At 37.0% G+C, this 27,883-nt stretch overlaps 1 protein-coding gene across 1 annotated transcript in view; it reads left to right on the top strand.

Annotated features, from left to right (window-relative positions):
• Positions 1-13,253: 13,253 nt before the first annotated feature.
• Positions 13,254-27,883, top strand: part of LOC149189815 (uncharacterized) — a 143,097-nt gene continuing 128,467 nt past the window's right edge. Inside the window, exons 1-2 of the mRNA XM_089411943.1 lie at positions 13,254-13,645; positions 13,837-15,547. Of these exons, the coding sequence (XP_089268069.1) occupies positions 14,000-15,547 (1,548 nt within the window). The 5' untranslated portion in view covers positions 13,254-13,645; positions 13,837-13,999. The remainder of the gene's footprint in view (positions 13,646-13,836; positions 15,548-27,883) is intronic.

Below are 27,883 nucleotides of genomic sequence, written 5' to 3'. Positions count from 1 at the left end.
ACTTCGATCTAGCCACCCAAAGCTCAATAACTAACAAGACCATAAAAAGTAGAAGCTTCAATATAACACCATAAAAAAAAGAAAGAGTAATCCCTAAGTAGATGACAAAAAACTATATAGCTCAAAACAACCTTCCATATCGCAGCTTCCACCAGACAATAGACCAATTTAAACCATCCTCCCAAATCCTCGACTTAATCCACCATTCTCGATCACGATTCTTTTGTTTTGTAATCAAATCTATCATAATTATGTTAGAGTCAATATTGAAGGTAGTCTTCAATTCTTGCTATCCTTCTAAAGTTTCCTTCATACTGCTCCCAATTATGAGCCATATCTCACACACCTTTGAATCATATTCATTCATCTAGATGTGTTGTATTTTTCATGCATTCCTCCATATAGGTAATGTACAATGACCATCATTTAATGCCATGGCTCTCATATAAAATTGGTGGTTAGAATCCCACTTATGGGCACCCACTGTGGGGGGCTTCCAAATTTTAAATTAGTTTTAAATTGCAACATTTACTATTTTGTAATCAAATGTTAAATAAAAAAAGTTTCAATGCTCATATCTAGGTTTAAACCCTAAAAAAACATGTTTCCAAATTAAAATGGCTAACATAGTTAACTACTACATCGAAGACTAAGTGGAAGTCCAAGAACCTTGACAACCCATGAATGTAACATATCTCACCAAATGAGGCTAGATGCAAATTCGAAGTGAATTTGAAAAAATACATACCCCTCCATCATGACATCAAAGTAGAAAATAAGGCCCACTTCACCTACAAAGGACTATTACACATGCACACCACACACTTCTTATTTTGTGAAATGTATATTTTTTTTGCAATTATTTTTAAATGAACCCAAATAAATTGACATATGGGTTATTTCCCTCCTTCCAAGAGGAAAGATAGGTAACTCAAAAATTATATGTAAACTCAAATGCAAGTCACTACTTCTTTAATACTATTTGTCACAACAATATCTTGCAAATAATCAATCTCCTTTAGGCTCTTAATTGTTGACTCTTAGAGAATAAAGGTGCCTTCAACAATGAACCAAGAAGAAAGTAGATTTTCAAACAAAGTTGTTGTGATTAATGTGCATTGAACTATGTTATTTGATAAATAGAATAGATATAAATAAAGATAATTGAATACCTCGAGCTCTCATAAGAAACATAATCTAGATGATAACGTGAGATAGAACTTAATTGTTGAATCCACCAACATTTAAATATCAACAATCTCATGGTTGCATATTGGAATTTCACTTTGTTAGACATTATGGTCTTAAATTAAAAGAGATGCATGATTACCATTTCAAAAAGTTGAGATAAAGTTAGTTTCCAGATAAAAAAATCAAGTTATTAAAAGAGGGAGCTCTAAAGCTAATAAAGTTAGTGGGGAATATGAATGTAGTTAGTTATACAAAAGAAATGTAAACTAAGTTATTAATATAAGTAACTCCATTTTAAAAGGCTTCCATATCTTAGCCCAATACAATTGATTAATATACAGATGCACATTCCCTATAGCAATAGATTGTAAAGCAATATTATATGTATTTGAGCTAATACATTTTTTTTCAATGTATGCAATAAACAATAACTTAGATATGATCTACTCTTAATCCCACACAATTATACTGAAAGGCAGATTCATAAATATAATGTGAAGTGACTAAATTTTTTAAAGCTACAATTTGGAGAGTAAAACAACTAATTTTTTGAAATAAGACACTTCAAGACATACTTATAGATCTGAACTAAAAGCATCCATAGAAGAGTGCTAGCTTTATGTTTAGAAGCATGACATTTGACAATCAAAATATCCTTTGTGAAAGTGATTTTACCCACATTTTTTTGGCCCTCGGTTAACTTAAAGTGAATTGGATCAATAACAGGTGAGATTAAAGACATACATATTTTCATCACTTCCACTTATACATATTATGCATTGGTATCCACGCGAGTACCATTTGGAACTAGGAATGAAGCAACTTGCATGTTATTTCAATGACTAATTTAGATTTATCATGGTCATTATGTAAAAATAAACATATGTGAGAAAGATGCCATGATCATGCAAATGGTGCAATTTACGTATGCATAAATATCACAATATTGAATACTATTACATAACTAAAACAAAAGCATACTCAATATTAGGATGTCCACATAAACAATCATAGAATTTGAAGACCTGTCCCACTTAAATGAGTTCATGTTCAATGGAATCAAATTGTAATTTTTTGTTAGAGAGAATTATTTGGAGGTTATTGGGATGTGGAGCCTTTGTGGTAGCTATAGTTTCCCTAGGAGCTTGAGCCATTCTACTCAGTCGATCCCCGTTTAATGAATCTATGTGGTGATTTGCGACATGTCTGATTAGTAATGGGTTTGCAATGTTGACATCATTCAGAGTTTGATTTTGGTGGCTTAGGAAAAGGTCGTCATTGCCTAGTTTCTTGACATATTTGTATCCATGATTCAAGTTATTGAGTTAGTTGAATTATGGTGTTTGCGCTTGAACCATGTGGTCATACCATCACCACAGTAGCTTGGGAGGCACTCAACGACCTGTCTACTTGTGGATGCAAAAAAGGTTGCGAGGGAGTTTCAATATGTCATATTGTATCTGTCAAATGCAGTTTGTGCACAAATTTGAGATTGTTTCTGCCTTGCTATTTGTTGCTCAATGTTTGGCCTGCAAGTTTGCCTACTAGTGGTTGTTGCGAGGATTTTTGGGTTATCTTGATGCCCATGTGCTTTACACAAGCATAAAAAGCACCCCAAATAAATTTGTGAAGAAAGTTGTATCAAACCCTTATTTGGATTTGGGGTTTGTCTCCTTAGCAACAAACAATGCGGTATTCTGGAAGGAAAATGGTTTGCTGGGAAAGTTCATTAGTCCGTGGCTAAGCTAGGAAGTTGTTAAAGACTAGTTTTAAAATTGGGCAAATCATGAACCCATGAAGATTTACTATTGTGGAAATGGGTATTGTGTATTTCTCTTTGAAAAGCAGAAAGATAGAGACCAAATATACAAATTGGGTCCTTATTTCATGGGCACTAGATGTTTGTTTCTCACTCATTGGTCTTTGGAATTTAACCTTATGATGGAAATCTCATCTGCAATTGTGTGGATCAGGTTGCCTTTTTCCCCTCTTTTTTGCTGGGGTGAAGGCATTTTTAAGGCTATAGGATATAAATTGGGCAAATCACTACCAGTGGTATGGAACACTAGAACATTTTTTCGTGCCCCCAAATTTGTGTTGAAATGGATTTTTCAAAAGGCCTCCCTAAGGCGATTCAACTCAAATTTGATGGTTGGTCTCATATCTAGGATTTGGAATATGAACAGATTCCTTTCAAATGTCATTTATGCTGCAAGTATGGACACTGCAAAAAATTGTCTAAAATCTTCAACTTCTCGAAGCTCTCCAAATTCATCATCTCCTCCAGAGCAAGGAGAAAATACGCAAGGATTCTTTCACATTAAAAGGAAACATAAGAAGCAAGTAAGTACAAAAACAACAAACAAGTAAGGTTGAATCCAAGCATCATACCTTTTCCAAAAATATCTTTGAATTCCTAAATTCTTATGTGGAAGAAGTTGGTGAAAACTTAGAGGAAGAAGGTGAGAATTTGGAAGCCCAAGTCCCAAAGGCCCCTCTTGATTCGATTGATGAAGAATAACTAGATCAAGACCCTCCAAGAAAAACTACTACAGTGGCAAATTTTTCCTCAAAGGTCTCTCCTGCATTAAAAGATGAAGAAGTTGATACGATGGCCAAGAAGAAGTCCTTCTCTTCTTCCCCTTCCTATTCAAATGTGCTTAAAGAGTAGTGCTCCTCCCCACTGGCAACAAGAAGCAAGAAATATTATAGTATAAAGAAATTTGGTCCAGCCTCTTGCGGGCCAAGCAGTGGGCCATCTTCTAGCAATTTACAGAAATGTTTTGTGTCTGCATTTTCTTGTGCAAGCAATTTTTTAACATTTACTTGTGCTCTCTTGAAGCAGTAGGATCGAGAATTAAAAGTCTGAGTTCTAGAACTTTTCCCTCCTTGCTCTTTTTGGGAGGAGGATGGTCTTTTACTTTTTTTTGTTAAAGTGCACTTAGTCGAAGCTAGTTAATGGGGATTTCAAGAAGGAGAACATATTGTAACTCATTTCCCAAGTAATTATTGTGTCAGGGCACACATTTTAATATAAACTCTACATTCTTGTTGAAAAAAATGTAAAATCATTTCATTTTTTATGAAATAATAATAGAATTCTCGTTTTAAAAATTAAAGAATACAAAAATCACATGAGTGCATGATTCATGCTAGATGATCATAGGAAATCCTACACAATACAATATTCTACCTAAATTCATATTCCAAGGGAGAGGACTTGATGGTCACTTCTTTGACATCTTGTGACTATGATATAAGATTTGGTTCAAGCTCCCCTTGGGTTTTGATTGGTTATGACTTAGCTTCACCCTTTCAATAACATTGTGGTGTTCTTATTAGCATCTAAGTGATTCCTTTGTGACAAGTAGTAACAATCAAAGCAGTTGCAATAGGGGGCATTGCATTAGGTGGTTATTGTGTAGCTTGTAGCTTTATTTCTATTGAGTCCCGCATTAATTATATTTCCATCAATAGCAACAATAAAAGTAGGGGGAGGGGGAGGAGGAGCATCAGACTCGTGTTTAAAGACTCTACCTTTATTTACATATCTTAGAGGTTGAGGGAGTAGGGGAGGAGGGGTTGCATGCATATTGTGATATGCATTAGTAATCTTTGCATTAGTGGTAGAAGTGGCCAAGCACTTGAATGAAATTATATTGTTGAATGCAACTCTCTTACCCTATTCTCCCACAATCTTGGGATTGTGATCCCCATTTTTTATTTGAGGCTCCATGCCTAATCTTAATCTAAGAGGCTAGGATCCCATCCTCTTGCCCAATGATGGAGATTCAATATCTTTCTCCTAAGTATGTGATACTTTTGATGATGGGGAACCTAATTCCTCCTCCTCTTCCTCCTACAACCATTGTTTCTCTGTGTAATAATGTATATTGATTAGTATATTTTTTTGTCTTTACAAATGATTTGAACAAGTCCATACAAGATTGGTGAACAAGGCTTATGGGAAGACAATGAAGAATAGAGAGAGTGCTTTAATAATCAGGATTTGTAGTAACAAGGCATTGACATTTCCTCTTGAATTAGAAACAACTAACAATTTCGAGTAGATTGGTAGTCATTAATTTGAATGAATCATGGTAGGAGTTGTATTTTAAAAAAAAGTGTTTTAAGTTGTGCATTGATAGAGATAATATAATGCCAAAAATGAGGATATTGAGGAAATCGAGACAACCAAATATGGACTTCGAGAAATGGGTAGTGGGGAACTTAATTCAAATTGAAATTTCAAGTTGTTGGCTAGTGGGGAATTGGATGAGAAGGGGTATCTTGGCTCACAATATGGTCCGAACCATGCTTATATGAGGATTTTAAGCATTTAGATTGAGTTTATGTTTAATAAAATCGAGGGTTTGATGGAAACCTATATTTTGATTTTTAACAAAATGGAGATTTAAAGGTTAAGTAGTGGGATTCAAGAATTACTCTCATGGAGAAGCACCTCTCTAATTATTTATTTCAAATGCCTTCATTCCAAGTTATTAGAAGACTAGACAAGGAGGAGTAGTGGCGTATTAGGTAGTGCAATTGTAATGTTTTGAGATTTAGAATTAACGGTTTTTGAAACTAAGAAATTTGGTGTTGTCCTTTAAACTATGATACCCTCAATCTACCTGACACTATTTCATACCTACCTACCAGTTCAGGGTTTCATGGCCAATTCATGAGAAAATAAGTGCATTTTGTTTTTCGGTGTTGTCTCTATTATATGTTGTTTTCATGCCTGTGTATGTATATATATTTGTATTTGTATTTGTGTGTGTGTGTGTGTGTGAGAGAGAGAGAGAGAGAGAGAGAGAGAGAACATGCATGTATGAAGAATCCTTCCCACCTATGTTCAATTCCTACAAGTGACATGTTGGACTCTTTATGAGTATATATTGTTGTAATGGATTTGACCCTTATTATTGGTCGGCTTGAGAGAGAGAGAACATGCATGTATGAAGAATCCTTCCCACCTATGTTCAATTCCTACAAGTGACATGTTGGACTCTTTATGAGTATATTGTTGTAATGGATTTGACCCTTATTATTGGTCAGCTTGTGCCTTAAAGATTCTAGGATTTACCTTAGATACCATCTTCAAAATGAGGGGAAGTACTCGAAAGGTTTCTTTAGGCAATGTAACATGGATTTCACACACACATATCAATTATTGTCGTTTTCATGAAGTTGGGTTGGGTGTCGATGACATGCAACATCAATTTGGTCACATTGATTAATTATAACATGTTATAGGTTATATGACATTGATTGAAGACAAATTATTGTACAATGTGCTCAACCACTCGATCCAATAATATTAAGCGACACTAGTTGATTTTACATTGAAAATAATATATAAACATTTGAGAAACAATTTATGTTTTTGGTCATGGTTGATGTTAAACTAGATGATAAAATATGGGCTAGGATTGAGTTGCAATTCATGATGTAAATAATTACTCTGTACATGTTATTGGTGTTGTGTTGTGAAGCATAGTGAACACATTCATGGATATTGCGAAAAATGAATTCACCATGAAAAACCTAGTCGCGAACATGATAAAGCATGCTAAAAATGACCACATTATTAAAAATCCATTACATATAAGATTATAATTTATATTCACATAACTATTATTTAGTCATTTATGTTTATCCCCAATCTATATTAGTGGTTTAAGTGGGTCATTTATGGCTACACAACTTAAAATTGCTTAGATTTGATAATATCCAGCTTATAAAAATGTCATGACAAACTTTTTTATTTGTGTATTCACAAATTTGTCATTTTATACTAGTGGACATAAACATTATACACCTAGATATTTCTTGGAGATTCAATGTACAAGACTAACTAGGATCCAACATTGAGTAATTTGTGTATGGACTTCCTTGAAACTAACTTATCTCAAAGTGTTTAAATGTCCTTCCAACCCATCTTAAACTTACCATGATTCATTGACTTGTCGCCATTGTTTGTTACCAATTTCCAAAATCTCACTTTCTTCAACCTTGTTCTCATGGATGAGAATAACAACTATCTTTCTAGATCTTATAAAATCTTATAATGCTTCTAATTTAGAACTACTATTCATTTCCCTCCCATTTCAAGAGACTATCTTCATTATTTCAATGCCAAGCGTTTCAAACTGCTACTTGTAAGACCTTTAGATGACACATGCTTTCCTAAGCTTTTCATTGAGATTATTTTATTTTGACTTCACTTTCAAAGAGCTCTCAATTAAAGTTTTGAACCCTTGATTTTTAATTTTGTTGTTGTAGCTTCTCTTTTTTTCTTTCAGTGTTTTTCTTCTTAGTTTCTTCACAAGTCTTTTCTCTTTAGGATCTTGATATTCATCCCCTTACAACTACTAGGCCTTTTTAGTAAGCACTTTGTTAAGTTGTGACAAGGTTTCTCTAATGCTAGTTCTTGATCTTTCTTCTAATCATCAATTATTTTTGTGGTTAAAGTAATCTTGGAGTGCTTTGAAGATCCTTTTGTGGGTTAGAGAAAATTGATGGGACAAAGTCTTAGGGTGTAAGAAGAGGGGTGGCCATCGTATAGGAGAGAGGAGGAACAACTACCAATCGATGAGTTATTAATGAAGAGATGAGGGGATAATTTTCAACCTAAGATAAGATGATAAATTTATTCACAAAAGGTGTACCTTGTCTGCAACGTTGAAGGTGGATGGGGTGACATGCGTACCACTTTGAGTTTTTTTCACCTATTTCCATTAAGATTCTTTTTCTTGGAGGGGCATAAATTGGAGACATAAACTTGTAATCTTTAGCAAACTGTTAGTACCCATGGCATGCTTTCCATTTAAATCACAGTTGTTCATAATTCGATTTTTGTAGACGAGACCAATTGTTCGAGGATAGAGTGATTACCTTAGGAAGTAATTTTTCCAAATCCACTTCCACACAAGTTCTAGCTTAAGTGAACCTCCCTACTTTGAGTTCAAATTTATCAATTTCTTTCGATAGGGTATTTCTTATCATTGCCAGGGAGTCATCACTCTAGCACAAGGAGGTAGAGGGGCCAAATAAATCCAAACTAGAAGTACTACAAGTGCATGCACTTCAATGTCAAATTTTGATGTCCAATAGTTTAGGTACATCCCTCTTAGGCCCATGAAAGATGGTATTCTAGAATATACGGTATTTGCCATAGTTGTTTTCAAATAGAAAGTCATAAAACCTACAATCACATAAATAATATGAGAGGTTACCCTCATTGTTATCCAATTTTTTTTACATCCATAAATCAGTTGCTCTTGGAGAGGGTCATAACCTTGTGCACTACCTCATGAAACCATGATTTTCTAAAGACAAGGCTTTGAGGCGAGGAGCTAAGGGTGAGAGAAGTCTGGTTCATTTTGCACAAAATTGGATCGTGTTGGCTTAAGTGGCGATTTGTTGAGCAGAGTCATCATAGCTTGGAAAGTCGCAACATTAGAAGAAGGAGGCAGATTTACTCTCTTGGATCAATGCTCATGAGGGACAAACTAACAAGGGATGCGATCAGAAAATATAAGGATGTAAGAGTTTCAAGCAAGTACACCCACGATTGCTACACTAATTATATTAATTTTGTAGAACAAGAAAACGGTTTAGCAAGGATACACGTAAGAATAATTAACTTTCAACACAACATGGATTATATGGCAATTGCCATTATATCATAGTCAATTGACGTTCCTAATCATCTAGTTTCGTCATCATGACTTAATAATGTGAGGATAAATCTAATCTTTAACATCGTAGGTATATCAATGGTCACAATGCACCTTCGTTCTTTATATATATATTTTGGTAAACTTATCAAGTGTTTCCGTAAATGAGATTCTTTAGAACTCAAGCATAGGTCAACAATCAATTATTGGTCATAAAGAAAGTAAGTATGCCACAAAATGAGATTTAAAATGAGACAAATAAGGATACCAACTTTCCTTTTAATTATTTAAATTATATATAGTCAGATAATTTATATAAAGGAAAAACATAAATAAAATATTTATTTTTTAATTAAATTGTAATTATTATCTTAAAAAAATAATAAATTAATTAATCAAATATCAAACATACATACTTGATATAACTTACGTTTTTTATATCTAACTAAATATTTGTAATATTCTTATTTAATTAAAAAAAATAGCTGTGTTTGTTACTTTAACAGTGTCATGAGAGTGTTTTTCTTTTTCCTCTTAAAAAAATAGTAATTTCATTCATAGTGAAAAAAATTACATTTTGTATAAACACACTAGCACACATATTTGTTAGGAAAATACACAGATCTTGTAGTGACTATATTGCATTACTTAAAAAAGTATCATATATTGTCTTGTCATCATATATTTCTTATTTCATTCATATAAGTAAAAAATATACATTTTGTATAAACACACCAATGAATGTGTTTGTTAGGAAACTACCCATTTCCTGTAGTGGCTATATTGTAGTACATCAAAAAGTATCATATACTATCCTATCATCATATATTTCTTTCATTTTTCTGAACATAAAAAATATATACTAGTATAACACTGCCAAAACCAACAATTTGTAAACACACATATACACTAACATACTATGCTCTAAAGCATCACAAAAACTGATAAGTGAAAGTTTAAAAAATTAAACATGATCTTCATTTTGTATCTCGTCCATAAATGGCCTGTGGTATAATTGGTAGTGATCGATTCCCAAGTCTTCAACTACCTGCCATAAATCCCAAGTCAAGTGTAGCCCTTCCTTAGAAAGCTAGCCTATTGCTCCATTTCATTCCCATGTACTGAAGTGCCCACACCAGTCTAATAACCGATGCCATATGATCAGGTCATATAGAGACATCCACCTAAAGATCCTTTGAAGAGGCCACCATGGTACTTGACTCAACAACCTTGAATTGCACCATATTCTCTTCCCCTGCCTGAACCTCCTTTTGCATATTTGCATCAACTACCCATGCCCCTTCTACAGTCTTTTGTTTCTTGAAGGCTTTCACAGAAACAAAGGGCTTTTTGAATGGAAGACTACATTTGTTTACTAGATGACCATTCTTGTGGCATCTCTTGCACCTAAATCGAATCCCTTAATAGTCCAACACTTGTAATATGACCATCCCTTTCCCAATCTTCATGGTCTCATACAGCTTCTCTCGAAGGTCCAAACAAACAAGGACCCTTGCCACAATCATGTCTTTGGTGTCCTTGAAGGAGAAATTCGAATCTAAATAATGGCCCAAACTATTCCCCAAGTTTTCAAAACTATGTTTGTTCCACATGTGTGATGAGAACCCAGGAAAATGAACCCACATCGACACCACATCTAGTCTCTCCCTGCTAGCATCAACAAGAGGGAACCATAACTTGAAGATGACAAGAGTGGAATCAATTGACCATACCTCTTTTGCAATTGTTTCAGCCTCCTCATGAATTTTGAAATTCATCTAAATCCAACCCTTGGCCAACAGAAAAATCTCCGGAGCATCTTTAACCAATGGACTAATCTTTTCATCCCTCTAATCCTCAAGTGTCTTTAAACAAAACTTTCGTCCTTTAACCCTACCCACCAAGGATTTTTCTGCATACTCCACCACTCGAGCCATCTCCACATCATCTCCCAAACAAAGCTTGTAAGGAGTAGGGGTTTTGTCACTTTTCAAGACATGGTTCTTCTTCCTTTTTGGAATAGACCTTGGGCCATCCAAAGAAGGCAGATGCAGATCTCTAGCCTCCACCCCATCCTCTACCTACTTAAACCCATTCTCATTCCCCAACGTAATAACCTCCTGAACCACTGAAACTTGAATATTTCCTACATCAATAGTAGGAAGCTCTAAACCATATTGAAAAGCCTAAGAAAATTGTCCCGAAACCACTAGAAAGACTTTTGTACAAGAGGAAACCACTCTTGACCAAAAACCACCATCATCGAAAGAAAAGGGAATCCTAAATACGAAAATCCCATAAAAAAGGAACCTTGTAAACCAAGAAGATTGTTGCTAGAGATCGATGGGTCCATGGGAGTAAAACCCCACACATTAACCACATGAGAGCAACTACCTTCAAAAGGGGGAAAATGATTTACGTAAGAAAGCACTGGCAAAACCCCTGGACACATGGCGGGAGAAATGAAGGAATCTCCTACATGCAACGAATTCTTTGTCATAGAGAACCCTCCAAAAGGAATAAGACGCCCGCTACCATTAATGCAAGAACCATTATTGTTGTAGGAACTTGTTAGCAAAGTTAGCCAGTTGTGTCATGACAGTGTTTATTTTTGAATGCTTAATTTTTATCTTAATTTTTTTTTTCAACTGTGGTTTACGGTCACTAAGTGGCCGTTACATCCACATGCAATAATATGGGCAAATCCACTCGAAGGGATCTACCCACCGACCTAATATGTCGGGCCTAACCCCAAGGACATCGAGAAGATTTGACCTCGTGAACTCCCAATTGACAAGGTACTTAACAAAGAGAAATCAACCAACTAAACTATCCCTTAGAACTTAACTTGATTTTTATCGTAATTATATAAAAATTCATTGCACCATAAATTAAAAGCTATGTTTTTAAACTTGAATTTATTAAAATCAATATTTTATAATTTTATAAATATATTTTTATTTAGATTAATATATATCATTATAAATATATTTTTATTTAGATTAATATAATGATATATGAAAATTTTGACATTTTACTTATAAAAATTTCAAATTAGTTAATTTAAATATTGAAAAATAATTAGCTATGTAACAAATATTTTATATTTTTGTTTCTTAAAGATACATTTTTCAATAAATTTGACCTTCAATTAGATTAAAAATAATTAAAATATTGAAAAATAATTAATTGTGTAACAAATATTTTATATTTTTGTTTTTTAAAGATACATTTTTCAATAAATTTGACATACAATTAGATTAAAAAATAATTAAAATAATAAATTATAAATGTTAAATTAATTAAATATTTTAAAGTTTTGGTAAAGCTTTAAATTTGTTTATTATAAAAAATATACATTTCAAACCATGAAAAAAAAAGTACTTCAAAGATGAATCAATTTATTGGTTAGAAACATGTAGGCTAAAAATTTCTCTTATGCTATTGAAATTTTTTTTTTACTTTAAAGATTTTGATTGTGATTTTTATAGAAAGACTTTTCTTACTTTAAAGACTTTGAATTTCAAACAATAAAAAAAATTGAGCATATAAAGATTTTGATTTTCAAACAATGAAAAAAATTGAGTATATAAAAATTTTGATTTTTTAAATTGTGAATCTATTTATATTTAAAAAAATGAAAAACAATATTTTATTGAAAATAGTATTACAACTTTAAAAAAAAATTAAAAAATTAAAAATCAAAATATTTTCGTTTATTTATTAGTTTATTTTCACATTCATGAAACTAACCTATGATTTTAAAAATTGTAACTCAAAACTTATGATTTTAAAAATTGTGACTCAAAACTTTTAAAATATAAAAAATCATTTGAAAATTGAAAATTAGCTTAGACCATACCAAACTATACTCATAATTAAACTTCTTCTCACAACATTTTCACTCAATATACATTAAGAACACCTCGTCTCACCAAAATACTCTATTCCCAAAACAAAACATAACAAACTATGCCACATATATTTATAAGTTTTAACTTCTGCTCCACAAAATAAAAAAATAACAAACTACATCACATATATTTATAAATTTTAACTTCCTAATAAATTATATATATAAATTGAACCAACCAAACATATATTTATCCCAATCGTATTTTATTTTAAATTTAATAAAAAATATTTTTAAATTATATTATTTATCAATACTTTTACCTTTTCACATTCATTGCGTTACATAACATTTTATACGAACAACACACCGAATTACTTTACAATATGGTTCCGTTTAACCCCTGTGGACGTAAATGATATTCTCTATATAAAGCAAATAAGAACATTCAGCCAGCTTTATCACATGACTAATTAGAGCAAGTCCTAAGTTACTTGGTGACATATTAGACAAAATAATCCCGGGCATCCCAATGCAGCGATAATCTACCAATCAACACACAAATCAACACGGAAAATCAATTTAGTCCCAATTCCAGGAAAGGGAAAGAAGATGAATCTAGTGCTCTCGTGTCGTACAAAAGAAAATCCAATTAAGCTGTCTTTCAGGTTCTCAGGGAAGCCTGGATGCTTACATTACTTTGACAGAAACGAGAGTCAATGTTGACAGCGATATGAGGTGCCAACATTGATTTTTGAATAACTGTATCCCAGAGGCATCTTTCAATAATACAGGACTCTGGGATTAAGGAAAGTAGTAAAGAAACGGGAGTAGAAATGCCCCCCAATACTCGAAGAATCGTCCATTTATAATAAGTCCGGTGGATGGAGGATGCCAGATGATTCAGTCAGAGGAGGTAACGGAGCCATGGATTGTATATCTATCAGATATTCTGAAACTTAAATATCTAATTTTTGATTGAATTTCAAATTTTTTGTGAATGCTTGGGTTTGAGGATCGGAAAGGTTTCCTTGTCTAGATTTTGATTTAAGGGCAATTGTAAGGAGGTGCTTTTTGTCTTTTGTTTTTGTTTTTGTTTTTGGTTAGGTTTTAAAATCAGTCTGGAAACCGCCGGGATTAGGTATGGTATTCTGAATGCTAGGGTTTGAAGATTGGCAAGGTTTCCTTGTCTGGAATTTGAATCAAGTGTAATTGTGAGAGTTATTTTGGGGTTAGGGTTTTGTTAGTCTGGAAACCCTAGGTGGCAGCCATGGTCTTGCAGAAAATTTCCTCTGGTTTAATTAGGGCAGCTCTCAAAACCCGCTTGGCTCAGTCCTCCTATACGAAAAGAGCCCTATGGACTCTTCCGCAGGCTCGATCATTGCACTCCACGGGGCATAAGTTCCAGCAAACGGCCCCGGTTCCGCGCTCCGTGCCGCTATCGAGGCTGACCGATAATTTCCTCGATGGCACCAGCAGCGTGTATTTGGAAGAATTGCAAAGGGCATGGGAAGTGGATCCGCAGAGCGTAGATGAGTCATGGGACAATTTTTTCCGCAATTTTGTTGGGCAGGCATCAACGTCCCCGGGCATCTCCGGGCAGACAATACAAGAGAGCATGAGGCTTTTGCTCCTCGTGAGGGCTTATCAGGTGAATGGCCACATGAAGGCGAAACTGGATCCTCTAGGGTTGGAGGAGAGGGAGATTCCGGTGGATTTGGATCCAGCGCTGTATGGATTCACAGAGGCGGATCTGGACCGCGAGTTTTTTCTCGGCGTGTGGAGGATGTCAGGGTTCTTGTCTGAGAATCGGCCGGTGCAGACTTTACGGTCAATTCTGAATCGATTGGAACAAGCTTACTGTGGCACCATTGGTTATGAATACATGCACATACCAGACCGTGATAAGTGTAATTGGCTGAGGGAAAAGATTGAGACAGTAATCCCCAGGGGATACAATGCAGAGCGCAGGCTCGTAATGCTTGATCGGCTCATCTGGAGTTCACAGTTTGAGAATTTCTTGGCTACAAAGTGGACTGCTGCCAAGCGGTTTGGGCTCGAAGGGGCTGAGACCTTGATCCCAGGTATGAAGGAAATGTTTGATCGGTCAGCTGATATGGGGGTGGAGAGCATTGTTATAGGTATGTCTCATAGAGGAAGATTGAATGTTTTGGGCAATGTCGTCAGGAAGCCATTGAGACAGATTTTCAGCGAGTTCAGCGGTGGCACAAAGCCCGCGTCTGATGAATTTGGATCGTACACCGGAACTGGAGATGTGAAATATCATTTGGGGACATCATATGATAGGCCTACCAGAGGTGGAAAAAGGATCCACCTTTCATTAGTTGCTAATCCTAGTCACTTAGAAGCAGTTGATCCTGTTGTGGTTGGCAAAACTAGAGCAAAACAGTATTATTCAAATGACAAAGAGAGGAAGAAAAACTTGGCTATATTGATTCATGGAGATGGAAGTTTTGCTGGTCAAGGAGTGGTCTATGAGACATTGCATTTGAGTGCTCTTCCTAATTACACCACTGGAGGGACTATTCACATGGTGGTCAATAATCAGGTTGCATTCACAACTGATCCCATGTCTGGAAGGTCTTCGCAATACTGCACAGATGTTGCAAAAGCCTTGAATGCTCCAATTTTCCATGTAAATGGTGATGATCTGGAAGCTGTGGTGCATGCATGTGAACTTGCTGCCGAGTGGCGTCAGACATTCCAGTCTGATGTTGTTGTGGATATTGTTTGTTACCGCAGGTTTGGACACAATGAGATCGATGAACCATCTTTTACACAACCTAAAATGTATAAGGTATGTATTCCTTGCCCTTCATTTAATTCATGGTAATGGTAATTGATGCTTATTGAGGCAAAAGTAGGAGGAAGTAAAAACAAAATAATTGCAGCATATAATAACCTGTTTCACATGTATTATAAGAGTTGTTTGCCATTCTTTCAAGCATGAGTTATTCTTTGGAATTCCAGTGTTAACGTGCATTTATACACCCAAGCCATATTTTACAAGAATGTCAACCAATGCAAAAGAGCACACACATATGTTCCATCACGGCTTTTTGTTTTGTACTTTTTAAAGCTTCACTTTTCTTTGAATGTAAACCAATAGTGTAGGGAAAGATTGGAAAGACGGCAGATGTAAAAAACGTTGAACATTATAAATTGGGTAATTTTAGTAGGAAACATTATTGAATTCTTGAAGCCATATACCCTTAGATTCACTGAGACAATGTCTTCCATTAAATCCAACCCAATTCAACTGAGATAGTCATTTCCATTAATGCCAACTTTGTTCAGTACATCTTTGCATCTATTCTTATGGAAAGAATTACATCTCAACCCCTTTAACAAGGAACTTAATCCATCTTCACCTTTTCTTTGGAAGATATAGATAAGATAAGATAATTATATTTATGTCCAACTAATGACCACAAAGTAGGTCAAAGGGACCGTTGAGTACAATGATGTCCATAGAATGTGGGAGAACCAAACGGTCTCCTATAAAAAATACAATTCATAAAAGTTACAATGCAAGAACATAAAAGATACAATGCATGTGATACCTTGAAGGAGAAGATCCAAGGGCTAGTTTGAGGATCAGACCCATCTCTCCTAACATCTGATGTTGACTGAAGAAAACTCCACAAAGTTTGTTGGCTCGATGAAGGGCCAGTGGGAGGTGCAGATTGTCCACTAAATTGTTGTTTGGGGGAGTTCGCGCACTGCTGAGGTCTGGAGGACCTAGTCTGTCTCCCAGGGATGGATCTGAGACGATTTTGCTGCTGAGATCTCGTGTGGTGGGGTGAGGTCCCATGGATCCTCACTGGTCGAGAGTCTAGATATGATACGGTAATAATCATTCTCTTTTTGCCCTTGTTTGAAGGTGGTACCCTGAAAAATGTCGTGATCCTTTGTTTGGGGTCTGGTTTGATGGGAGGTTGAAGAATATGCGTTCGGTATTTGAGAGCCTCTTGCATATATAGGGCCAAACATCTCTGATCTGAATACTTGAAATACTCTGCGAGGGTCTGAGAGTCTCTGAACAAGCAATGGAACCTTCCTTTGATTTCATAGTAAATAGGGCATCCAAAAATGAAGTGCACCTCGGTCTCTACTTCCTTTAAATGACATACCTGGTAGATTCTGTTTGGTCTATCAATCTGGTGGTCCATCTCTACCCGAAGTCTATGAGAACCTACTTTGAACTGGCCTAGAGGAATGCGAAGAGCATGCATCCAGTGGTGAAACATATACTGGGGTCGAATAATGAGCCCGTCTCTCAATTCCAAGAAGTGCTCAACGTAGAAGGCCGTCTTTGGGCGCTGGGCGCAACCCTCCTGGAGGATTGACCCAGGTGAGCTGGACGAACTGCGTGTAGATGTCCTCCCCGATAATCTTGTTCAAATCCTGTCTAGTCGGTAGAAGGTGACCAGGAGCATCCAAAGAATATCGGAAAGGAGGGAGATGATGCAACTGAATGCCCACTAACTCTTAAGAGATTTGAAACTCCTGTAAGCCAACATCTAGCTTGGCCCGAGGGAGTAGAACGGGCAATAGTCTTAGAAGAGCAATATGCCAAGTAAGGGTAATAATCTCTACTTTTGTCGAGTTTGCAAATCCCCGGACACGATGCAAGAATGAGACCAAACCAAAGACTGTTTCAAGTCGAAAGGGCTGAGCTCCAAACTCTGCAAGGATGATGTGCTGAGGTACTGTCTGTTTGCATCTAATGATGCGCGGAGAAGAAGAATCTGGTCTCTTTCAACTGAAGCCTAATCTGAATCAAGTAAAGACAGTCCCCAAATCTTTGAGCCATAAAGAATAGTGGGACGGATCAAGGTGTTCATGAGGCTCATCTTGGACGAGATGTCTTGGAAGTGATGTCGAAAACACTCTCTCTTGAGAAGGGCTAAGGATCCATATCCTTTGTTGATCTGACGCTGAAGCAGGGACCTGAGAATTGCACCCCCAAGTACGTATACGTGCTGGTGATCTCAACCTCCTCCCCTTTGAATAGGAAGTGAAGGTCCGAAGTTTTCTTCACCTCATGGAAGATCATAACCTTGGTTTTACCCAGGTTGACCGTCAACTGTTGAATATCGCAAAACAGAGGTAAGGCATCCAATTGCCTCTGTAATCCTTTTGGAGATGAGGAGAGGTGGACCACCTCGCCAACAAAGAGTAGAATAGATATCAAGACCTGGTGAAGAAGGCAACCATCAGTGTCCTGGATATGCTAGTGTAGAAAAGCCTCCAACTCATCGATATAGATCCCAAACAGGGCAGGGTACAATGGACAACCCTGTTTAACCCCAATTGTGCTTCGGATGAAATCAAACATCCCATGAACCATGCGAAGACGACCAAGGATGGACTCATATAGGCGCGTAATAGCTGTCAATAAGGTTGCCGAGATGCCAATATCTCTGAGTCTCTGGAGTAAGGCTTCCCTCGGAACAGAGTCAAAAGCTTTCCGAAAATCTATGAAACAACAATAGACTTTCGAAGAGCGATGTCGTGCCTCCTCAATCACGACGCGAAGGGTGAAGATGTGGTTAATGGTCTGATGAGCTAGTTGGAAATCTACTTGTCCCCTAGCTCTGAGTTGTCTTTGCTCAAGGTCACTGGAGAGCTTCCTATGTAGAATAGTAGCATACAACTTCGAGAACGTGTGGCCCACCATGATCATTCTATAGTTATTGGGATTTGAGCCGGAGCCTAATTTGTGGATCAGATGGATGATGTGGTGTTACCATGCCAGTGGAAAACCTTCATGGACTACATGGTTGAAGAGATTAACCAAGTAACTAGCCAAAGCACGAAAACCGTGTTTAAAGAAATCTGCTTGGTAGCCTTCCTCATCGGGTGCTTTGTTGTAGTTCATCACCCAAATGGCCTCTCTAATATCTTTGTCTGAGAATAGGTAACAAGAAGGGAGTGGGGAGGTAACATGAATTTGGCCCTGCCCTGGAATATCATAAAGGTTGGAAGTGTGAGAGAACATGGATGTAGGGTCGAGGTCAGATGGAAGAGGGGAGCGTCGGGGAAGGATGGTATGCCATAATTGTTTAGGGGAGTGGGCAAGGAGAGCAGAAAAGTTCCCATCTTCTATGAGAGACAGAGTTGTTTCTTGCGATGAAGGAGATGATGGTAAGAAGCTTTGAGGTCAGGCTAGAAGGGTTGAGAGTGGGTGAAAGCATATCGAAGTTCTTGATGTAGAGTTTTGCATTTGTCATCGTACCATTTGTTCATGGGGCAAGATCCAACTTTTCAGGAGGTGGAATTGGAACGAGTGGAGTGAGGGAAGGATTTGAGTGTTGCTTCCCAAATGGCAGAGGAAAAATGAGTGTATTTAGTGGAAGCACAATCAAGCAAGGATAACTGGGTCTCTCATGGGAGCATCTTGCATAGGGTAGAGGAGAAGATGTCAGGGATGCCTTCGTCAAATCGAAAGGTGGTCCGGGGTGGGCCTCAAGGGGAAGGATGGGGTGGAAGGGGAGGATCAAATTGAAGAGAGAAGGAAAGAAGTGCATGATCGGCAAGGGGGATGGGGGAGATCGAGAGATGGCGAATAAAAGGGAGCAAGCTCTGGCTAGCGAGGACATAATCAACTACGCTCGCACCCTTGCCTTATGGTTGACACATGAAAAAGTGAGAGCTTGGGAAACGGGGGAGACCATTTAGAATTAACATCTCTTGTGATTCCCTCAATTGCAATAGATGCTTACCATTGTTGGGTTGTGTTATATTCTTTCCACGTAGTTAATAGGGGTTTGAAGGGCACCCGTAACCCCACTTTATGGGGTCCGGGGCAGCGCCCCGGAAAATTTTGGTTTTGGACCATATGTTAGGTTGGGCGGACCCACCTATGGTTTTGTGCATGATTTTCGCACATGTTTTTTGGACGCGATGGTTTTTCGGTCCATGGTATTGGACGCGATGGTTTTCGGTCCATGGTATTGGATGCTTCGACATGTATAAATATGTATTGTAACATTGAAAGGAACATAATGAAAAATCAAGCTGGTAGTCCCGGTTTTGGGATCCAGGGAAAAATCTCTGTGCATATGTGTTTTATGGGTTAAGCTCTCGCATTGTTTATTTTCTTTGTTTAAGAATTCGTATGTAGGTAAATTCTGTACAGGGTTAAAACCTACAACCATAAATTGTTGTGGGCCCCAAAGCATCATCTGACATTCGGTGAAGCCCAACCGAATCTGGATCTATCCCTTGGGTACAAAACACATCCTTTGATCGATCGTGGAGAGGGATGTGGAGATCTCTAGTACGAGCATTGAAGTCACCTAGGAGGATGACTTCCCCAACAACATAGTACTGGGTGATGCCGGTGTACAAGTCTATAAAAGGGTCGCCAATTGAGCCATTATGGATGGCAAATGGTGAAGAGGTTGGGGAAAAGTAACAAACTGCAATGTAGATGTCCCTCGGAGGAGAGACTCTGATGCTAATCTGAATCCACGTAAAGCTGGCAAACTCATCTCCTGCTACCATAGATACCCTGTTCTGGAGTGAGTCACTAGCCAAACAAGCAACTCCACTTGATTCCCTGGCCCCTCTCGAGCTCCTCGTCTCCTGTCTGCAATCTGAGAATCAGTGGTAACCTGCGATGTCTGGGAGAGGTCAAAGAGGATGTCCGTTGACTTGAGAGCGTCATACAAAAGCCCTGATGATGACCAGAAATATCCATTGCCATTCCAACAACGGATAGAGATGCCTGTACCCTGTCGTCTCCTCAAGCGGCCCTGTCATTTGGAACCTCCAGTTCGGGGTTCCCACCCAGGTGGGAAGGAGTCCTGAATGACTGCCTGAAGATTGCTGATAATTGCCCATTTCCCTGCCTACTGTGCTGCCATAACTTGTTCTCTGGATTGTTTAAGTTCCACAACTTGTGCTTGAGTGAGGTCTTCATTCAAGAAAATCCCGTTGGGGAGAGAAAACAACTTCCTCTTAGCCCTGAGGGCGCAGAGTCGATCGGATGCAGTTCGAAACTTGAGGAAGAGAGTGGAGTCGTAGCCCAACCAGGCTTTGTCCAGAGCTATATCAGGGAGGTCAAGGGTAATTTGAAGGAAGCTAGCCCCCACTTGCATAGTATCCGGAGAGGAGTGAGGTAAGGGGAGACTTCTCACCTTGAGATTCATTTCCCTCGCTCGTCTGGTGTGTTCTTCCACCAGTTTTGCTTGCACCACTTCCTCAACTGCTGCAAGAGGGGTAGGAGTTTTATCCTTTGCCCGAACCACCTTTGCCCAAGAATTGATGTGTGTCTCAGTTTCTTGTTTGAAGGTGGCCTGTTGGGATTGGATTTCTTCCTGCTTGCTTTTAAGGTCGAGGATTTCTGCATGCAACGTATCATTTGGAGGATGGAAATTTTCCTGCTTTTTTCTTTCATGGAATATCTTCTTAAGGGATAAATATTCCCCTTCCCTTCCGAAACTCTGGTAGAGAGGGTGTGTATTTCTGAACGGAGCTTGTTGTTTTCTGTTTCTGATAAAGATAGATTTCTTGGAAAAAAATGGTGAAGATGGATTAAGTTCCCTTATATATATAATATATATATATATATACGATTTTTTTTCCAAGAAATCTATATAATCCATATGTGTTTATTACCTTTAATATCTTATTGACTATAAGTATCCCTATAGCTTATTATGATCTAATATGTATCCAGATTTTTTTTGGAATCATCTTCAACCAAAAAACATATATAGCTAATAAGGAAACGCCTGCAATAAACATGAGCTCCTCCATCAGATCCTCTTGTCATAAAAGCTTTGAACCTCTTGGTTCAATCTTGAACACAAAACATATTCTTTTGATGAAATTCTTTCAACAATTCTGGAGCAAGTCTCTTTAATTCAGCCTCAGTTACTCATGTAGAAATAACTATTCACAGGATCTACAATTTAACTAGATTCCATTTCTTTGATCTTTGCAGTGATATCAGTGTAGTTACAGCCTTCTCCAGTATTCTCTCAAACTGTCTTAAATGGCTTTCTAGGCAAACCCTTAACCCATCTTTGTAGCTGTCCTGTTGCTTCAATGAAAGAGAATGGAGATATGGAGGTAAGTTATTTGGTAAGAGAATGCCTTTAAATTATTGAAGGTTAAGTTAGTAAAGGTCTATCATTAAAGTTTCTCTGGTACAGTGACTGCTGCAACCAACACCCCAAAGAGAGGTGATGTCCAGATCCTTTGGTGGAAAGTTTAAAAGTTCTAAGTGAGACACCTTGCTGCCCTACGTAATGTGTTCTCTGCAAAGAAGAATTGACAATTATTTGTCAAAAATTGAAGTTTAGACAATTAAATATTTCCATGAAGTTGATTAAATTTATTATCAGTTAAGCTGTTGTGTAGTGATGTTTTGCCCATAAATAAGCGTAGGGATGGTTTCCCATATGGATTGCTGTCCATATGAACTTAACCGGCTCATGAACAGCATGTATACCTCAATCAGCTTTGTACACGTCTATATAGTGTTGTATATTATGAATTTTGGTACAGTGGCAAGTTGAGAGAATTGGGGATATGTTACAAAAAATGGGCTGATCACACCTCTGCGATCTCTGTTCTTCATCAATCAGAAGATGTGATTGTTGTACCCAGAATGTTTGGAAAGTCAATAGACCGAGTCAGCCACAATCCATTCATTATCTATCGTGAAAGATTGAGTGCAAGTGGAAAATGGGAAAACTGAATGCTGTTAGAACAATCCTGATTAACTGAACTTTCAAGTGACAGACTGTCCAGCAGAACTTTTAGGTGCCACCAGAAGTTGTTGCTCTGCTGTTAGAGGGTTGTGAGTGATTCCATCCAGCCAGATGTTAATATTGTTACTGCCAGAGCTGAAGAAGCCCACTGTCTAAGTTAGTTGACGAATTGGAGGTGTGACTGGAAGCTGGCTGTAGAATGTTGTTTTGTTGTTCTCTGAACTGTAGTCTTATAAATTGAGTAGCAACAGAAAAGTTGTTCGTCGCTGAATGTTGCTGAGATGCCAATGTTTAGTTTTGTCCCTGATGAAAGGATCAAGGCCTTTGCCCCCTCACTCAGAAATTAAATCTAATGTTGGTATATAAACAAAAGTTGTGCTCTGAATTTTTAATAGCCTGTTGCTTTTGACCAGACCACAGTTTGGAGGGGAAATTAATATCCAAAGTAAAAGGGAATAAATATGTTCAACACGTCACAGAATGTGGTGTTAATGGAACCCCATAAACTTAATGAAAGGAGTTATGCAATTTGGTAGCCAAATATGAAATATCTTCTCAAATTCAAAGACTCGTGGGAGATAGCCACAGGGATTTTGATGATAGGAGTGAGACTGGCTGATTGAATCCATTAAAGGGATTTTGATGATAGGAGTCAGTGAGGATAATATTTATCATGGTGTTTGTATTAAATGTGAGCTGTAAAACACCTTGGGTATGCCCATGGTCGGCTCGCCAAAAAATTATTTTAGGTCATCCTTACGAAGGGTTGTCTTGTCTCCATCTAACTTTTTTGTTAAAAGTAGTGCACTCTTTATTTGCTGAGAAGAACATTGAAAGCATTTGCCAAAAGCATGACTTTTTTGTCCTTATCTTCTTTCATTGATTTAAGCTTGCGTCACTTTCTTTCTTTCTCAAAAATTTGTATAAGTTCTTCTGTCATGCACAGTACTTCTATCATACTGTCATGTCCTTGCTGGTAGTGTATGATAATCAGTCACTGAAAACATCACAACACACTTCGTACTCCAAGCTGATAGCAACCAAGCACTGATGGGATACATATATTTGATGGCCATCTTGCACCCACCCTAGTTTTTATGGAGTTGGTTGTGGTTCCTTAACCAAATTCAGACAAGAGACTGCACATGAAGTCATTAATCCTCATTGCTACCCGAATCAATTACCAATTTAGATACTTTATCTTTTATTTTCCATCTTGTATGGAAAATGCTCTTTTGTGATACTTTATCTTTTATTTTCCATCTTGTATGGAAAATGCTCTTTTGTAGTAATGGCTCGACTTACTCCTACATGCAAACATGTACCCTGAAGTATAAGTTTTTTTTCATCTTCAATTACATGCACCTCTTATTCTTGTTTATTCTTTCTTGCGTTCCACTTGTCACATGTTGGTTCATGCTCCTTCTTGTCTCTTGTTGGTCTTAAATCCAGTTGACATTCCCATCATGTCTGACCATCAATATCTGTTAATTTCTAAGTAACAGGTTCAGATTTAAGTTTCTTATAGCTATTTTATCTCCATAAATTACTTTAACGCAGCGAATAAATTTTTTGCTGTAAAATAAAATATGGAAACTGTAAAACATAATTACTCTTTTACTTTTAACTCAGAAAATTAGCAGCGGAATTTTGCAGAAAATCAGTTAAAAAGCAGCGACAAAAACAAAATGAAATTGCCCCAAACAGATTCTCCTTTATTAAATTCTTTTTTGGAAAATTAAGGGCTCCCTTACTAGGGAAATTGGCCCATAGAAATATAGAAATTACACTAGAAATAAACTTGGAAATTTTCAGAAAATTTCTAGCAGCAGCAATCTCCTTCTCCCACACATGCCAAAACAACTTACTCGGCCTCCCACATGTGGCTGATCACTGTCTGTGTGTTTTGGTAAATTTCTGCAGCTATTTTCACGTGTCTTCAGCCTTTCAAGCCTGCAATTAGCTCTCACAAGTCTTCTGGAATTTCTCCAAATGAATGTGTCTTCATCTTCTCCGTCTCTTTTTATAATTTCAAATTGAGTTAAATCCCTAACCCTCAATCTCCACAGTGATAGACAGCTTGGATTAAATCCTAACTCACATGGATCAATGGCTGATATTAGATCTAATAAGTCACTTAAATAATTAAATATTTATCCTTAGAAGTTTGCTCAATTAGTCGACATTAATCAATTAAATCAATTAATGTACTTTTTGTAAGTTAGACTTAGGAAAGAAATCATATTAGTTGTTTCTCTCAAACGCCTACCTAAAGAGGACTTCTCACTCATGCATGACACCAGCCTATTGTTAATTTATGGTATGTTCTATGCTTAGTGCAGTTTACTTCAATTTCTTCTTATTAGCCACTGTTTAGCAATCACATTAACATAAAGTAAAATGCTGATAGAACATTAATAGATTGACAGAAACCAAGCCAAGACAAGAGACACTAGATGTGGTGGCTAGCCAGGGACAAACCCCAATATGGGGAAACTCTTTGATCAATTCTTCTATAATCTTCAATAGTTCAGGATAGAGAGAAATAGTACAAATGCGTAAATCAGTAATTTTATGACAGCAGCAGCGAACCCTAACCATCAAAGTCAAAGCTGGTCGAACAAGATAGAATTGACCTCCAATTTGCTTGGTCAATTTCCCAGTCAACTAGGCCTCCAACAGCAAAGAGAGGCAGCCCATAAACAGTCCGAAAAACCCAGTCTAACGCAGTCAATCTGAAATCAACCTGCTGCCACAAAGTAGGGCAGTCAATGCTGGTCAAACCAGAGGTTAGAATGCCTTGGTTTGCGTGCCAGAATTTGTGGCCTGCCTAGGAGAGACAGCCACACCAAAACCGCAGCTCTGAAATGCCCACGCTGGTCCTGAAATGTCTTTCTTTCTTTCCCTTTTGCGTCCTCTTTCTTCCCATGTGTGAGCTGCTCCTTGTGTGTAAACCCAGTGCTAAGGAGAGAGAGAGAAGAATGAGTGATATGAGATGAGTGATAATGCATCAACCTCTCTTGTATTTATATGAATTGTTGAGCATGTGTGCCACACATTTAGCTGCTGGCCGACCTTGACAATTTGTTAAGTAAATACAAATAAATTCATATCTCCATAAATACTTGTTGGAATCGGATGATCGTTAGATCAATCCTACACCTCTCGACGAGAGGAATCCAAAAAAAATATCAGTTGCCATAAATAAGATGACCCCCATGGAGTTTGGCCTTAGTTGCCAATTTTAACACTCCCTCTCAACTAGGGAGAACTCTATCTGCTAATCCATTTGATTGCCGGTACTATTTCTGCCATCAAATGCACTGCCTTGCACTTCTCGGCTCCGCTCTACTGAACTATGAAGAAGAAGAAATGATCGAGGATGTATCATACCATCCTCCACTGACCCAAAGTCAGTCCCAGAGAGTGAGTCATACTACTCTTACTGATCCCAGATCAGTTTCATTGATCCCAAATCAATGGAGGTCATCCTAGCATAGGGAGTACGGTAGATACAACGATGCATCCATCGATAGCTAAGTTATCGGATCAGGCATCGAGAGGGTGAAGAATGGCAGTTCTGCGAATCTGAATCGGATCCGGATCCGGATCCACCAAAATACGGCTAAAATACGTATGCGTGCAGATTTTGTTATTTAAGAAATGTTTCATTGATGGAGGAAACGGATCCCGAGCCAAATTTGTCAAGTTGCTGGAACCGCCCAAACGGGTGATTGTTTGTCGCTTTAAGTTTACCTTTTGGGCTGACTGTTTGTCGCTTTAGGTTTACGGTTTTACTTTTAGTTTTATAAACGTGGTCCCTCCCCTTTGTCCGCACTCACACTGAATATCCCACCTAGCAATTGTTGAATATTGAACTGGGCCCTGCTCCATACAGCAACAGTGAGCACAGCGACATAGCCATCGAACAAGCCGTCGCTGGTTGGGACAAAGCCGTCGAGCAAGTTGCCGTCAGCCAGGAACGCTGCTGTCAGTCAGCCATTGTCGCCACGCTGCCGTCAGTCAGTCGTTGCCCCAGCCAGGAACGCTTAGCCACCGTGCTCAGCCACCGCCTCATTGCTGCCCATTGCTGCTCAGGTTAAAATTTTATTTTTTCAAATGTCATATAAAATACACAACAAATGGTCCGGTTTTTTTTTTTTTTGTTTTATTTGGAAGGTCGATTGTATGTTTTTTTTAAAGGCCTGCAAATGCCAAATGGTGGATTGTATAGTCGCAAATGCCAAATGGTCGATTTTAATTTTTTTGTTTTTGTTTTTAAAGGCAAATGCCAAATAGTCGATTTTTTTATTTTGTTTTTAAAGGCCTGCAAAATTCAAATGCCAAATGGTATTATTGTTTATATAACAGTGAATGACATTCTATAGACTATATATATAACAGTTAACTATTTAGTATTATTTAGTCAATTTAAATTTTATAGTTATGAAATATTCAGAATTCTATTATATAGTCAATTTATAACTATTAGTAATTTACTAATTACATCAAATGCCAAATAGTATTATAATTATTATATTATATAACAACAAATGGTAGATTTATAACAATAGTATATTAGTATTCTCTTTATTTAATATTAATATATATTATAATATATATTTTATTGTTCCCTCTTATATAATATAAAGTTATAATATATATTATATATCTTTAATAATGATTTTTTATAAAGTTATATAATTAATAATTATATTTCATATTATGATATTTGTCATCTCTAGCGTGTATATCATATAGATATATGTTATATAAACAATAATTATAAGTATTCTCTTTATTTAATATTAATATATATTATAATATATATTTTATTGTTCCCTCTTATATAATATAAAGTTATAATATATATTATATATCTTTAATAATGATTTTTTATAAAGTTATATAATTAATAATTATATTTCATATTATGATATTTGTCATCTCTAGCGTGTATATCATATAGATATATGTTATATAAACAATAATTATAAAGTGTCCACTGTTTACTATTTAATTAATAGCTCTAAAGTGTTTTATAAAATTTAAAAATTATTATTATTATTATTATTATATATATGTATATATATATTGTACGTGACGTATCCTTGCCGTATCCGGATCTTGGATTTTCAAAAAACTGCCAGATCCGGATCCGGATCCGTATCCGTATCCGAATCCTGGTAACATAGATTGATAGTACTACTATGGTCCCTAACCCCATTTCCCTACTTATTGGCCAGAGGAGAGGTACTTCCCATGAGTCCCAAATTGCATGGGTAGCATGCCTTGATAGGAGAACCATTCATCTTGTCCTTAAGTCACCATGGGGTATCATAGGGGAAGGTTGAACCTTTCACCCTGTACATAGCGTACCACTAGGGGAGGGTGAGTTGCCTTGT

This window comes from Pinus tabuliformis, chromosome 3_1, assembly GCF_031772625.1.
Source record: "Pinus tabuliformis cultivar Carrire ecotype Pingquan chromosome 3_1, CPIR1, whole genome shotgun sequence".
NCBI classification, from domain to species: Eukaryota; Viridiplantae; Streptophyta; class Pinopsida; order Pinales; family Pinaceae; genus Pinus; species Pinus tabuliformis.
The sequence above is the reverse complement of the archived record's forward strand: the minus strand, read 5'-3'. Positions and strand labels throughout refer to the sequence as shown.